This window comes from Macaca nemestrina, chromosome 15 (genome assembly GCF_043159975.1).
Source record: "Macaca nemestrina isolate mMacNem1 chromosome 15, mMacNem.hap1, whole genome shotgun sequence".
NCBI lineage: Eukaryota > Metazoa > Chordata > Mammalia > Primates > Cercopithecidae > Macaca > Macaca nemestrina.
In genome coordinates, this window is record NC_092139.1 from 52,080,756 (window position 1) to 52,097,361 (window position 16,606).

General features: G+C 43.8%; 1 protein-coding gene across 9 annotated transcripts in view; it reads right to left on the minus strand.

The window, feature by feature from the left end:
* The window catches only part of LOC105486829 (double zinc ribbon and ankyrin repeat domains 1), a 98,344-nt gene that overhangs the window by 10,193 nt on the left and 71,545 nt on the right, over window positions 1-16,606 (minus strand). For all 9 annotated transcript variants that reach the window (XM_011749893.3, XM_011749896.2, XM_071079725.1 and 6 more), the window contains 4 exons: window positions 5,017-5,120; window positions 2,947-3,021; window positions 746-842; window positions 202-302 (listed from right to left, as the gene is read on the minus strand). In XM_011749893.3, the coding sequence (XP_011748195.2) occupies window positions 202-302; window positions 746-842; window positions 2,947-3,021; window positions 5,017-5,120 (377 nt within the window). The remainder of the gene's footprint in view (window positions 1-201; window positions 303-745; window positions 843-2,946; window positions 3,022-5,016; window positions 5,121-16,606) is intronic.

The following is a 16,606-nucleotide window of genomic DNA, read 5'->3' on the forward strand; positions in this document are numbered from 1 at the left end:
GGAACTGATGGGAACTTTGAAATAACTCTAATTCATAATCTTGAGCTTTTTAAAAGAAGTCTACCTCTACAAAATAGAAGCCCTTATTAAAAAAAAAGGAACAGAAAATGAGAAATTATTCTTCCATTTTAAAAAAGTCAAATAAAACCTGAAAATCACAGACTGAAGACAATATCCATAAGGACCAAAAAAGACACTTACTAAAAGCTGCTCCTCCTTTTCTTGAAAAGTTTTGGTCTTGAAATTCCTTATCCTTTTGATTTTTTCAATAGTATCTGAGGTGCTCTGGCTGTAGTCACTCACTGAAATGACACAGTTGGGGAAAAAAATGATGCCCCTCCCCCAACTCCCCACACAAAGAGTTATTTCTTACTCCCATGTCCCTCAAAAGTCAGAGGACAAAATGGCTTTCATAGAAATTTCTATTTGATGAAACCCGGCTGGAGAGACTCCTGGAGCCACTCCCCTGTCCAGGAACCAGAGGAAGGGTGGGAAGCAGAGGAAAAGAAGGGACTTCAGTTTTTAGGTCCAAACGTGCACCCCACAAATGAATTTCCCCAAGCCCTGTAAAGGAATTCAAAGGTCTCACCTCTGACTTCGGAGAAGCCAGAGAATTAAAATGACTGGAACATAGTTGCAAGATCTGTGACTGGGCTGTCAAACTCTTAGCAATTCTCTGCTATCCCCGCCAGGTCCACGTGTTCCTGGTTAGTTGTTTTAAAATTGCCAGAAGGGAATAACTCACCCCAGCTGGACCTGCTGCCGCACAGCCCCCCATCACCCTCGGCAGCACTGCTCAGAAGGTGGTCGCTGAAATTCACCGCCTTGTTCAGGTAGAGGTTCTGGCCAATGAAAACATTCAAACACCAGGAATGATGAGGCTGCTTTGTCCCACTAGAAAGAAGGATCTCTCTGCGAACCTGCTCCTCCTCATTAAGGACAGCTCTACCTACCCAGACAGTCCAGCCTGAGACCTGGGTGTCCTTCCTGACTCCTCCTTACCCCCCAGGATGCTTTGTCCATTCTGCTGCTTACCCAGCGGCTCAGTCTGGCCCCTCCTCCTCTCCCTCACTGCAGCCCTGGCCCCCTCAGCTCACACTGGGACCATCACAATAGCCTCTCCACAGGGGTCTGCCAGCCTCCCTGCATGTGGCTGTCCCAGTCACCTTTTATACCCTTTATAAGTGATTGTGTCAATTCTCTGCTTAAAGTCCTTCAGTGTCTTGGAATTAGGGTGTCATGATGAAGGTCCCAGGCTGCCAAGTGTGAATCCTGGGTCTGCCACTTACTAACTTAGTGCCCTTGGAAGAAGCAGGTTGCTTATCTTCTCTGAGCCTCAGTTTCCTCACCTGGAAAGTGGAAATACTATGAGCTACCTCAATGGCATGCTGGAAAAGCAAAATGTGGTAAAAGGGGCATCTATATAATGAGTCCAGACACAGAAGTCTGTGTGCACCCGGACTAATCCCCCTGCACCCTCAAGTGGCTGCCTGCTCTTGTCCCAGGCAATAGCCTGCTACTTCCTGAAAACTAGAACACACAGGCCAAGAAAAGATTTATTAAACCTAAGCGCCAGGTGTGGTGGCTCATGCCTATAATCCCAGCACTTTGGGAGGCTGAGACAGGTGGATCACTTGAGGCCAGGAGTTCGAGACCAGCATGGCCAACATGGTGAAACGCCATCTCTACTAAAAATACAAAACTTAGCTGGGTGTGGTGGCGTGAACCTGTAATCCCAGCTACACAGGCAGCTGAGGAACAAGAATTGCTTGAACCCAGCAGGTGGAGGTTGCAGTGAGCCAAGATTGTGCCACTGCACTCCAGCCTGGCTGACAGAGCAAGAATTTGTAAAAAAAAAAAAAAAAAAAAAAAAAGAAAAGAAAAAAGAAAAAGAAAAAGAAAAAAAAAATCACCTGGGAACAGTTATTTCAATTCTGGCGGCCCACCCCGTTCCCACTAGCTGGCCAGGTTACTCAGCCCAGCTGTTGTGTAGCTGCTAAGAGTTCACTGCTGGACCTTCTTCTCCAGCAAAGTGCCCTCAGGAGGTGGATGCTGCCTTGCCCTAGAGGTTATGCTCCCTCTCCTCCCTGACTCAACTGGGGGCAACTTTGTGGCGTAATTCATCCTCCAGAGGTTCCCTTGGATCAGGCTAAAGCTCAGCTTTGCTTTTATCTACCTGCTCATTCAGCCCCTTCCCCTGCCTTGACCTGCTTTTCTCACTTCCCTTCCCCTGAAGTTCCTCTCTGACCAAAGCTCTGCTCTAGCCACACAATTAAAAACAGCAGTTAGTGCTTTATTTGGTTTCAAAGCACATTCATGTGCATTAGCCCATTAGATACTCGCAGCCTCCCTGTGAGTTAGACAGGGCCCATGTTTCTATCCCAATTTCAGCAACACCATCAGCACCTTGTCAGGGCCTAATAAATGTTAATTTCCCTCCTTTTCCTTGGTTTCTTAATGGATTGATTAATTATTCTGACTTCTTGTCCAATGAAACTAAAGCTGCTAATGTCAATCAATTAATGTTCGAAACACACAGGCTCTGTGGCAATGCCTCAGTCACCATATAAAAGAGAAGATCAAGGACATATGGCCACAAAGTTTGGTTTATTTTATAGAAGAAAATATGTCAAAGTGCATATCAGCAAATATTTTTGTTAGTCTTTCCCCAAATCAATTGTATCACAGACATGTCATCAGACTTCAGTGAGTCTGAATAAGCCTGAGAACTACAGAACAACTCCTGTTCTCACTATATCTTTATGTGTCTGTCTGAGGTTTATGTTGTTTATCCAATTCTATGAAATTGCTTGCCTCTAGTAGCATTTCATAATATTTGAAACTTTTCCTTTCTATGGATTACACAGAAGCATTTCTATAAATTGTAAGTCTCAATTTACTACATCAGTCAATTCTCAAATGAGTAACTTCTGGAGGCTTACTCACCTTGTTTGAGACTTGACTATAATTCAGTCTGATGCTAACTTCACAACCATCTTCGTGGACAGTAGCAGAGATAAGCTTTTAAAAGAGTTGTAGAGAGAATTCATAACTGTGGGTGTAGAACTCATTGCCTTAAGTAACAGCATAGAAATTCTGAGATGTTAAACTCTAAATGTAACCAAATATTTAAATAACACAGAAGAAAGTAAAAAGAAAAACAGAGCAACAAAAACTAGATGAGATAAGTAGAAAACAAAGAAGAAAATGGCGATCCAAATCCAACCATATCTAAATTCTACTAATTATAAATAAGCTAAATAATTAAAGAGAAGGGACTGCCAAACTAAATAAAAAGGCAAGATCCAAATCTATACATACACTCTTCAAGAGATGAACTTTAATCAAACCACATGACTAGATGTCATCACCTTGGAAAATGTATCCTGGTAGGGGGTGGGGACAGGGCTTGGCAATTAAGGGACAAGTATCACAGTTGAGCAGCTTTCTCTGTAAGTAGCAATAGGAATTTAGATTCAGCCAAGGGGCAAGAAATGTTTTCGTGAAGGGTCAGATAGTAAATATTTTAGGTCTTGTGGACCATATGTTCTGTATCGGGAATACTTTACTGTCATAGCACAAAGCAGCCACATAAGTAAAGGAATGGGTGCAGCTGTGATCCAATAAAATTTTATTTATAAAACTGGGCAGTGGGCCAGATTTGTCCCAACCACCATAATTTGCAGATCTCTGGATTAGGCTGAAGAATTCATAAACTACCAAAATAGATTATCAAAGGAAATTGGGCAATACTTGAAAATGAGATCATCTCGATATTGGCCTATTTGGCAGCAGAAGAGTACACAGTCTATTTCATAAAGTTCCTTCTAGTCTTGCGACAAACAGAGGAAAGGTCTTCTCATAGAGCTGTCTTTTTCTAATGGCAATGTAATATCAAAGAAAGGACATGGGACTCTGGCAGGGTCTGACAGATCTGCTTCAAATCTTGAACCCCATGAGACCCAGCAGTGTAGTCCTTGGGCAGGTCACCAAACCTCTCTGAGCTTCAATAATCCTGGGTGTCAAATAAGGCTTCTTCTGATTATCAACTGTGGTGTGAAAAACCACCCCAAACTTAGTGGCATTAAACCACCACCACTTTATTATGCTATGGATTCAGAGAGGGCACAGCAGACAAGCTTGTCTTTGCTCCACATGTCTGAGGCCTCAGCTAGAAGAGTCAAATGGCTAGAGGTGGTTGGATGTTTGGGGGCTGAAATCATCTAGAGTCTGGTCACTCATGTGGCTCACGAGCAGAGATGACTTGAGGACTGGGTTCAGCTGGCGCACCTACATGTGGCCACTCCATGTTGCTTGGGCTTCTCATAGCAGGGTGGCTGAGCTCCAAGAAGGAGTGTTGGAAGTGAGTGTGCCAAGCAAGAGAAAGCCACATGACCTTCTGTGGCCAAGCCCTGTAAGTCTCATGGCATCACTTCCACCATAGTCCGTTAGTTAAACAGTCACAGACTCGCCCAGATTCAAGGTGAGGGGACACAGATTCCACCATGTGAGGGGAAGACAGTCAAGAAATTTGTGGTTATTTTTTTAAAAAGTGATCACAAAGGTAATACTCCTGTCTTGCAGGTTTGCTGTGAAGACGAGAATGATGAATACAATGCTGATGCTGGGTGCACTGTAAAATGGCAGCTGTTATGTTACTATGGCTATATATTAACAGTGCATGATTTAAGTGCACAATCTGGCTGGATTTAATTGTTCTAGGATCTTTCATTCTGACTCTTAGAATTTCCAATGTGGCGTCTGAGCACGAGATGTTCAGAGTCTTGTTGTCTTAGGTCTTAGGTCAGACGTCCCAGAAGCAGACTCTGAGACAATCTTCATGTGCAAATGATTTATTAGAGCAGAGTTCACAAGGCAGAAGAGTAAGAACGTGTAGAAAGCAGAACAGGAAAGGGAAAGGAGCCAGGCAAGATGCAGTTTTAGGAGAAGTCCATGGAGGGTTCCTTCAGCCTGATCCCATAGACACGTGTGGAGTAGAAATTTCATCTCACCCACCTTTCCCATCCTGGGTTCTGCAATCAAGGCCCGGAATTCAGGGTTGTTCTGAGCATAACACCTGAGGTGAGCAGAGATGTGATCCAGCTGTCTTCTCCAGTACCCTAAGAAAGAAGAGAAACCCAGCCATCTGGATGATTCTCCTGAGGCTAAGAAAGAAAAATACTAGCATGGAACATATGGTCTCAGAGAGGTTGATTTCCTTTGTTAAACTTTGTGATGGACTCTCCTTAGTAAACCTCAACTATGTCCTGGAACAAGTTCCATTTTCCCCCATAACTGTTTGTTACATATGATTAATCACAGACTATTACAGAATCTCAAAAGAGGCCGGGCGTGGTGGCTCACGCTTGTAATCCAACACTTTGGGAGGCTGAGGCAGGTGGATCACTTGAGGTCAAAAGTTCGAGACCAGCCTGGCCAACATGGTGAAACCCTGCCCCTACTAATAATACAAAAATTAGCTGAGCATGATGGCATGCGGACCTGTAGCCCCAGCTACTCAGGAGGCTGGGTCAGGAGAATCACTTGAATCCGGGAGGTGGACGTTGCAATGAGGTGAGATTGCACCACTGTACTCCAGCCTGGGCAACAGAGCAAGACTACATCTCAAAAAAAAAAAAAAAAAATCTCAAAAGAACATATTTTGATTGCCACACATGGGGTCTTTTCTTTCTCTATGATTCTATCCCACCTATAATAACTTACCTAATATTTTATTTTATTTATTTTGAGATGGGATCTCACTCTGTTGCCCAGGCTAGAGTACGGTTGTTAGATCATGGCTTACCACAGCTTTGACCTCCCTGGGCTCAGATGATCCTCCCACCTCAGCTGCCCAAGTAGCTGGGAATTCAAGCATGCGCCACAACACCTGGCTACTATTTGTATTTTTTATAGAGATGGAGTTTCACCACATTGCCCAGGCTGGTCACAAACTCCTAGGCTCAAGTGGTCTGCTTGCCTCAGCCTCCCAAAGTGCTAGGATTATAGGTGTGAGCCACAGCACCAAGCCCTTACACAATATTTTAAATGTACCATTTGGTGCTTGCCAAACGTGTACACCCCAATCAATATATAAAACATTTCCATCACTCTAAAAAGTTATCTTAGGCCCCTTTCCAGTTTGCATAGGGTTTAAGACACATTTGAATTAGTTGCCACCATTTAAAACTTGACAGATTTCATGTCAGTATGATGCCTGGTTTCTCATATGCAGGCGGAAGATGCAGGGGTGCTGGGCTCACCTTCCCACACAGGCTGACCACCTGAGGCCAAGGAACAGCTGGCTGCTTTGGACAGGGCACAGGCTCTCCAGCCGGCCACAGCCCCTGCTGTGCCCTGTGGCCACTCAACTCTGCAAACCCACATCAGATCCCATCTACCAAATAAAGACACTAAGCTGAAAGCAATCAGAGGGATTTTCCAAGGTCATGCAGCACGGTTCAGTGGAAAGAGCACATAATTTGGAGTTCAGACAAGCCTGCGTTTAAATCCTAAATCTACCATTTATTAGCTTAGTGATGTTGAGCCAGACACTTAAATCTCCCTAAGCCTTAACTTTTCTTACCTAATAAAATGGAACTAATACCCCCTACCTCGTGTGTTATTGTGACATTAAACAAGAGAACCTAAGTGTTCTTAGTTGTGTTCCCCTGAAAGCAGAACCTGAGATAAAGACTTAGGACAGGTGGTTTCTTTGGAAGGTGACAGTGGGACATGCAAGTGATGGAGTATAAAGAGCAAGACAGGGAAGGGAAGGAAGAACGAATGTGTTAAAAACTGGTTAATACCTTGGGCAACTGGGGCCCAATCTTGCTGGGGATATGAAGGACCATGGAGAACATGTCTCACAGTTGTCCACTGAAGGACATAGAAGCTAGGGGATCTGCTCCCCGGTTCCTTTGCCCATGAGCGAGGGCAGCCCAAGTAATGTTAACTCCCAGTGCCTCAGGGTTGCACCTGTGTGCGGATAGGCAGCCTTCTCCTGTTCTGAAGCTGGAGGCAGCAAAGTCAAGAGACATACAACTATTTAAATAAAACAGCAAGAGAGAGAATGGGGCACAATTGATGAGGCATGCTAGCAACGATGGGTGAAACCATCCATCACAGCTGCACTGAGAACAGGCAGGCTGAGATCTGGCTTGGGGCATCTGGAGAGTCCACTATGAGTAATTGAGACAACACTAGAGATCATACTGAGCCTAGCACACTGTTTGACACAAAGTAGCCATTTATCCCACAAATATTTACTGGGCACCTACCATTGGTCATGTACTATTCTAGGGCTAGGATACAGAAATGAACAGAGTTCTTGCCCTCAAGGAGCTTACATTCTTAGTGGACACAGATAATATGAAAATAAATACGTATGTAGGAGTATGTTAAAAATGAGGTTCTGACTGAGAAGCTACAATACCATAGATCCATATTTCTTTTTTTTTTTTTTAGATGGAGTCTTGCTCTTGTTGCCCAGGCTGGAGTGCAGTGGCATGATCTCGGCTCACTACAACCTCCACCTCCCGGGTTCAAGCCATTCTCCTGCCTCAGCCTCCTGAGTAGCTGGGATTACAGGCACCCACCACCACACCTGGCTAATTTTTGTACTTTTAGTAGAGATGGGGTTTTGCTATGTTGGCCAGGCTGGTCTCGAACTCCTGACCTCAGGTGATCTGCCTGCCTCAGCCTCCCAAAGTGTTCTGATTACAGGCATGAGCCACCGCACCTGGCCTAGATGTATATTTCTAAAATCAAATCTCAACTCTCAAAAAAGCACTGAGCAAGGACCTTGTGAGGAAGTCCTTTGGAAAGGGTCATTGTAAGACTGTGAGTCCCCATGGGGAGGTGAGATCTGTGCCCTTCCAGCTCAGGCTGAACGAGGGGATTTGAAGGGACTAGCTTCTGCCACAGGAAACTGAAAGCCTGTTTCTGTTATCCACTGCTACCAAACAAAACACCCCAGAACTTAGTGGTTTAAAACATCAACCACTTTACTGCCCATACTTCTGTGGGTCAAGAATATGGTCAGTGCTCTGCAGGGACGGTTCATCTCTGCTCCACATGGTGTCAGTTGAGCCATCTCAAATAGGGCTATGGGATCCAAGATTATCTCATCCACAAGGCTAAGGCCTCAGTGAAGATGGCACAAACTACTGGGAGCTGTCTGGGATGGCTCAGCCTTCATCTGCACTCATTCAAATGTCTGGAGTCTTTGGGTTGGGTGCTGGCTCAGGTGCTCTGTTCTCCTTCATGTGGCATCTCTTCTAATTCAGCAATCTATACTGAACTTCTTTACACAGTGCTGACTTCCTAGAGAGTTAAGTGGAAGCTTTCAACTCTCATAAGGCCTAGGCCCAGAACTATCATGGTGTCTCTTCTACTGCTCTCTATGTCAAAGCAAGTCACAAGGTCAGTCCAGATTCCAAAGAAGAGAAATAGCCTCTTCCTCCGAAGGACAGGGGGGATGTGAGGAGTGATTCTGGTCATCTCTGCAGACAATCTACCATAGGTCTGATATGACATTTATATCTGGAAGAGTTCAGTCAGACTGTGGGCTGGGTTTTGACTCCTACTAAGCATATCCAGATGGCAAAGGAAGAGCTGGGAATGACCAACTTCTCGCATGGCAGCCTAGGGATTTGAGTGGACTTACTCTCCAGTAAAATTGTTAGAGTAGTTAGCTAGGGAGACATGAGCAGGGCAGGAAAGGCTCCCCTGACCCCCAGAAATGTCAGGTGACCATCAGATGATGGTCAGGTAGTTGTTAAACTTTCTCTAAAATAACAATTGGCTGCAGCTGGTGCCAGGGGACAGTGGTCTCCCAATATATAGAAAACACCTGAAGCTGGTGATCAGCAGCTTCCCGACGAGATGGCAGGAGTTGGGCGAGTGGGCTCAGACATGTGCACTAAGAAGAAAAATGGCAGAGCTTAACTGGTACATGATCTTTCTCCAGGAACACTCAATGGATAAGGGAATGCCTCAAGTGAACAAGCACATGACTTCAGTAAACATACAGCGCATGTGGTCCCTCCCAAGTACTGGCAGGCCACAGCGCATGGGGAGTGCCCACCAAGAAGAATCTGGGGAGAAGTAATGCAAATTCTGGAACCAAGCCAATGTATAAGCCTCACGTCAAGGGCTGAACAGAGCACCTGAATCTCTCAAGTCACCCGCTTGGCCTTCTTCAAAGTGTACTTCCTTTCGTTCCTGCTCTAAAACTTTTCAATAAACTTTCACTCCTGCTCTAAAACTTGCCTCAGTCTCTCACTCTGCCTTATGCCTGTCGGCCGAATTCTTTCCTCCTTGGAAGCAAGAACTGAGGTTGCTGCAGACCTGTATGAATTCGTCACTGCTAACAAACTACTTTTAAAAACAGCAAAATCCATCACAAGTATTTTAAGTATCTAGAAATGGTTCTAAAGCCATACAGAAAATAAACATTTAATGAAAATATACCAAAACTCAGAATCATGAGAGTCTGTGGTGTTTGAACCATGGGCCATTCCCTTCTACTCCTTCTCAGCTGAGCATGATGGAAACTCCACTCCATTTGGTGCAGCAGAGTACACAGGGTTCCCTCTCCTCAGAGTTCCCAAAGCGGTGTAGTATCTTCCAAGGAAGGTCAGGGACTTCAGTATTTCTCATCCTGTCCCAGTTGCCCTTTGCACAGGCTAAGTTCTGGCCAAGTGTGATCAAGAGATGGGGGCTCCCTTTCTCTGCCCAGTTACCATTCATGGGATGGATGTTCTACCTTTGATCTGGGACACTGAGAATACTGGGGTCCAGACCACCTATTCCTAGCTCATTCAGCACAACTCCAATGTTGGGAGAAGCATGTCATGAAGAACAAAAGCTACAGCTGCACCTGCTCTGCTGCTTACCCAGCCCCTAAAGCAATGGTGCCACACTGAAAAAAACATGCCATTGTCTCCATCCAGAGCATTGGCTCAGAGATTTTGCCCAGGGGAAGAGGCAGGTCAAAAAACAGAGTTCAGAATCTCTCCCCATAGAAACAGACTTCATTTGCAACAAAGTGTGGGAAAGTTCAAGCCTAAGGCTGCTTTCAAAACAATGGAGGGTGTGTTAAAAAGCAGTTAAAAGAAGACTAGAAGATTCATTAGAGATATGAGCTAAATAGAGGATCAGGGAAACAAACAGCTAAGAAGAGCCCTCCTGAGGTAAGAAAAATATTCAAACACTGACCTAAAAAACTATCCCTGTAAAGCCAGGTTGTCCAACCCACGGGCCACATGCGGCCCAGGATGACTCTGAATGGAGCCCAACACAGATTCATAAACTTTCTTTCTTTTTTTTTTTTTGAGATGGATTCTCACTCTGTTGCCCAGGCAGGAGTGCAGTGGCACGATCTCGGCTCACTGCAACCTCTGCCTCCCGGGTTCAAATGATTCTTTTGCCTCAGACTCCCAAGTAGCTGGGACTATAGTTGCCTGCCACCATGCCTAGCTAATTTTTGTATTTTTAGTAGAGATGGGGTTTTGCCATGTTGGCGAGGCTGGTCTCGAACTCCCGACCTCAGGTGATCCACCCACCTCGACCTCCCAAAGTGCTGGGATTACAGGCGTGAGCCACCACGCCGGGCCACAGATTCGTAAACTTTCTTAGAACATTATGAGATTTTTTTTTTTAAGTTCATCAGCTTTCATTAGCCTTAGTGTATTTTATGTGTGGCCCAAGACAATTCTTCTAGTGTGGCCCAGGGAAACCAAAAGATCGGACACCCCTGCCGTAAAGGATGCCAAATTTAATTAAATCAGTCCGTGAAGCAATTTATGCCCTAGGTCATGGTTGAAAACAATAGAGAAATCATCCAACAATAAGTAGAGCTTAATGGCTAGGTGTGGTCAGGAAAGAGACAAAGAGAGCCCTGCCAACGCACCATCATCCTGTGGTGACAGGGTGCATGTCAAGGCTACACTCTCCATGGAGTCACATCAGAAGCTTCATACCGTGGGGGTGAAATACAGTTCACTAAAATGATCCAGTTAGTCATTAAATAAATAGACAAACAAACAACAACAAGAAGCCTGGAAGATAGGTCAGTACCCAGAGTTGATACAATGTATTATCTAACACATTCAGTTTCCAACAAAAAAATCATGATACATGCAAAGAAACAGGAAACTCTGACCCAAACACAGGGGAAAAAACATGCAACAGAAATTGCCTGTGATAGCAACTAGATGTTGAAGATTTAAGACTTCAAAGCAGCCATTATAAATATGCTCAAGGAACTAAAGGAAATCATGCTTAAAAGGAGCAAAAGAAGAGCCAAGAGTAGTGGAATGTACATGTAGTCCCTGCAACTCGAGAGGCTGAGGTGAAAAGATCTCTTGAGCCCAAGATTTGGAGGCTGCAGTCAGCTATAATTGCACCACTGCACTCCAGCCTGGGTGACAGAGCAAGACCCTGACTCTTAGTAAAAAAAAAAAAAAAAAAAAAAGAAGAAGAAATTATGATGCATTTCGGGAGGCTCAGGTGGGAGGATTGCTTGAGGCCAGGAGTTTGAGACCAGCCTGGGCAACATAGTGAGACGCCATCTCTACAAAATTTTTTTTTAAATTAGCCAAACATGATGGTGTGCACCTCTAGTCCCAGTTGTTTGGGAGGCTGAGGTTGGAGCATTGCTCAAGTCCAGGAGTTTGAGATTGCAGGGAGCTGTGATTTGTATCATTGCACTCCAGCCTGGGTAACAGAGCAAGACTCTGCCTATAAAAAATAAAAATAAAAAATAAGGAAGAATTCTTCTTAAAATAAGAGAATATAAATAAACACATCAAAGGAAAACCAAATAAGAATATGTAGCAGAAAAGTACAATAACTAAAATAGATAATTCACAAGAAGGGCTCAACAGTAAATGTGAAGTAGGATTAAAAAGAATTAGCAAACTGAAAAATAGGTCCATAGATATTATACAATGTAAAAAAAGAAAAAGGAATGAAGAAAAATCAGAGCCTAAGAGACCCATGGGAAGCTATCAAGCATGCCAACATCTACATGAGAATCCCAGAGGGAGAGGAGACAGAGAAATGAAGCAGAAAAAATATTTGAAGAGATGATTGCCAAACTGTTCCCAAATTTGATAAAAGACATGAATGTATACATCTAAGAAGCTCAACAAGCTAGAGGTGAAGCAAGATGGCAGAAAAAGCCTACATCATTCATCCCCCCTGCTGGAACACCAAATTTTAACAACTATCTGCACACAGAAAAGCACCATTACACGAACCAATAATCAGGTGAGCAATCACAATACCTGGTTTTAACATCGTATTGTGGAAAGAGGCATCAAGAAGGGCAGGAGAGATGGTCTTAAATCACTGATACTATCCTTCCCCATCCCCCAGCAGCAGCTACACAGCATGGAAAGAAAATGTGTGCACTTTGGGGAGGGAGAGCACAGTGATGGGGAGGACTTTACATTGAACTCAGTACTGCCCTGTCACAGCTGAGAATGAAGCTCAGCCAGTGCCCATATATGGAGGGAGCATTTGGACCAACCCTAGCCAGAGGGAAATTGCTCATCCTAGTGGTCTGAACTTGAATTTCTCAGCAAGCCTCACCACTGCGGGCCAAGGTGCTCTGGGATCACAGGTAAACTTGAAAGGCAGTCTAGAACACAAAGACTGAAATTCCTACGCAACTCCTAGCGCTAGGCTAGACTTAGAGGCAGTAAACTAGGGTGGCATGTGACCTAGGGAGACATCAGCTGGCATGGTTTAAGGAGGGCTTATAATATCCATTCTCCAACTCCAGGCAGTGCAGCTCATGACAACAAAAGCAACTCCTTTCTACTTAAGGAGAGGAGAGCAAGAGTAAAGAGGACGTTGTCTTGTATCTTGGATACCAGCTCAGCCACAGTAGGACAGAGCACAAGGCAGAGTCATAAGGCCCCCCTTCTAGGCCCTAACTCCCAGCTGACATTTCTAGACATGCCCTGGGCCAGAAGGGAACTTACTGCCTTGAAGGGAAGGCCCCAGTCCTGGCAGGATTCATCATCTGCTGACTAAAGGGCCCCTGGGCCCAAATAACCACCAGCAATACCCAGGGAGTATGCTGTGGGCCTTGTGCTCTGATATGTGCTAACTTCAGGGGAGACCCAGCACATTCCAAGTTGTAGTAGCTATGGTGCAAGACTCATTCTGTTTGAGAAAAGCAGAGGGAAAAGTAAAGGGGACTTCATCTTGCACCCGAGGTACCAGCTTGAACACAGTGGGGTAGAGCAACAAGCAGGCTCTTGGGGTCCCCAAGTCTAGGCCTAGAGCCTTGGACAGGATTTCTGGATCTTCCCTGGGCCAGAGAGGAGCCCACTGCCCTGAAGGGTGAATCCCAGGCCTGGCAGCATTCGCCACAAGCTAACAGAAGAGCCCTTGGGCTTCAAGTGAACATTGGCGATGGCCTGGCAGAATCCCCTGTGGACCTGTGGACCAGTAGTGGTGGTGGCCACAGGGAGAGGCTCCTTTGCCTGTGGAAAGGGGAGGGAAAATCACGAAAGACTTTCTATCATGATTTAAGTGCCAGCTTAGCTGCAATATAATAGAACATCAAGTAAATAATTATGTTATTTCACTCCAACCCTTGGCTCCCGACAGCATCTCTAGACATGCTCAAGGCCTGGTAGAACTTACTACCTGGAAGGGAAGGACCTTGGGCAAGGCCCAGTGCTACACTGGCTTCAGGTATGACCTAACTCAGTCCCAACAGTGGTGGCCACAGGAGTGCTTGCATTGCCATACCCCTAGTTCCAGGTGGCTCAGCACATAAAGAGAGACTTTGTATGTCTGGGAAAAAGTAAGGGAAAAGAACAAGAATCTCTTCCTGGTAGTCCAGATAATTCTTTCAGATCTTATCTAAAACCACCAAAGCAGTACCTCTACAAGTCTGCAAAAATCACCGTGTTATGTGGCTTGGGGTCCACGTCCCTTCGAATACCTGGAAAGCCTTCCCAAAAACGATAGGCACAAACAAGTCCAGACTGTGAAGACCTCAATAAATACCTAATTTTCAAGGCCCAGACACTGAAGAGCATCTATAAGCATCATCACCATCCAGGAGAACATGACCTCACCAAATGAATTAAATAAGACACCATGGACCAATCCTGGAGAAACAGAGCTAAATGACATTTCAGACAGAGAATTCAAAATAGCTGTTTTGAGGAAACTTAAAGAAATTCAAGATAACACAGAAAATAAATTCAGAAAAATATCAGATAAATTTAAGATAGTTTGAAATAATTAAAAAGAATCAAGTAGAAATTCTAGAGTTGAAAAATAGAACTGACATGCCGAAATATGCATCAGAGTCTCTTAACAGCCGAACTAATTAAGCAAAAGAAAGAATTAAAGTGAGCTTAAAGACAGGCTATTCAAAAATACAGTCAAAAGAGACAAAAAAGAAAACATAATAAAAAACAATAAAGCACACCTAAAAGATCTAGAAAATAGCCTCAAAAGGGCAAATCTAACAGTATTTGGCCTTAAAGAGGAGGTAGAGAAAGAAACAACAGTAGAAAGTTTCTTCAAAGGGATAGTATCAGGCCAGGAGCGGTGGCTCACACCTGTAATCCCAGCACTTTGGGAGGCCAACGTGGGGGGTGGATCATTTGAAGTCAGGAGTTCGAGACCAGCCTGGCCAACATGATGAAACCCCATCTCTACTATAAATATAAAAATTAGCCAGGCGTGGTGGCTCATACCTGCTAATCCTAGCTACTTGGGAGGCTGAGGCAGGAGAATCGCTTGAACCCAGGAGGTGGAGGTTGCAGTGAGCTGAGATCACACCACTTCACTCCAGCCTGGGCGACACAGTGAGACTCCATCTTAAAAATCAAACAAACAAACAAAAATGCAAACGGATAGTAATAGAGAACTTCCCAAACCTAGAGAAAACTATCAACATTCAAGTATAATAAGGTTATAGAACACCAAGCAGATTTAATCCAAAGAAGACTACCCCAAGACATTTCATAATTAAACTCTAAAAGGTCAGGGATAAAGAAAGTATCCTAAAAGCAGCAAGAGAAGAGAAACAAATAACATCCAATGGAGCTCCAATACGTTCGTTCAGCAGCAGGCTTTTCAGCAGAAATCTTATAGGCCAGGAGAGAGTGGCATGACATATTTAAAATGCTGAAAAAAAAAAAAGTTTTACCCTAGAATAGTATGTCTGGCAAAAAATATCTTTTAAACATGAAGGAGAAACAAAGATCTTCCCAAACAAAAACTAAGGAATTTCATCAATACTAGACTGTCCTACAAGAAACGCTAAAGGGAGTTATCCAATCTGAAAGAAAAGGATGTTAATGAGCAAGAAGAAATTATCTGAAAGTACAAAATTCATGGGTAATAGTAAGCACACAGAGAAACAGAATAGCATAACACCGTCATCGTGGTGTGTGGACTTCTCTCGACTTAAATAGAAAGACTAAATTATGAACCAATCAAAAATAATAACTACAACAACTTTTTAAGACAGTACAATAAGACTAAAGAGAAAAAACAAAAAGTTAAAAAGCGAGAGGGATTACATCTAGAGTTTTTATTAGTTTTCATTTTGCAAGTTTGTTTATGCAATCAGTGTTACTATTATGCATTGCATGGCTCTACCAAAATATCTCACGTACCCCATAAATATATACACCTACTATGTACCCACAAAATTTTTTTTTTTTTTGAGACGAAGTCTCGCTCTGTTGCCCAGGCTGGAGTGCAGTGGCCAGATCTCAGCTCACTGCAAGCTCTGTCTCCCGGGTTTATGCCATTCTCCTGCCTCAGCCTCCCGAGTAGCTGGGACTACAGGTGGCCACCACCTCACCGGGCTAGTTTTTTCTATTTTTTTTAGTAGAGACAAGGTTTCACCGTGTTAGCCAGGATGGTCTCGATCTCCTGACCTCGTGATCCGCCTGTCTCGGCCTCCCAAAGTGCTGGGATTACAGGCTTGAGTCATCGTGCTTGGCCACAAAAATTTTTTTAATAAAAAGTTTAAAAAATTTTTTAAAAGAAGCTCAATAAGTTTCAAGTAGGATAAACTCAAAGAGATCCATAGCGAGACACATTATCAAACTGTTGAAAGAATATGACAAGAAGAGAATCTTGAAAGAAGTAAGAGAGAAGTGATTCCTAAGGTTCAAGGGATCCCCAATATATTAACAGCAGAACTCTCATCAGAAATAATGGAGGCCAGAAGACAGTAGATTGACGTATTCAAAGTGTTCAGAGAAAACAACTGTAAAGCAAGAATCTTACAGCTAGTAGAGTTTAACGAAAACAGAATTCATTGCTAGCAAACCCACCTTATAAGAATACTTACGAAGTTCTTTAGACTGAAAGCAAATGACCCTAGAGAGTAATATGAATACACACCCACAGCCACACACACACACAGCCCACCATCACCAGTAAAGGTAATGATGTAATTATAAGACATTATAAATGCATATTTATTTTCCCTTCTTCTCAACAGATTCAAAAAGAGATTATGTAAAACAATATGAATAGAATTATAATGTTTGGCCTATAGCATATAGAAATAAAATATATTGACCAATAACAACACAAAGAAGATGGG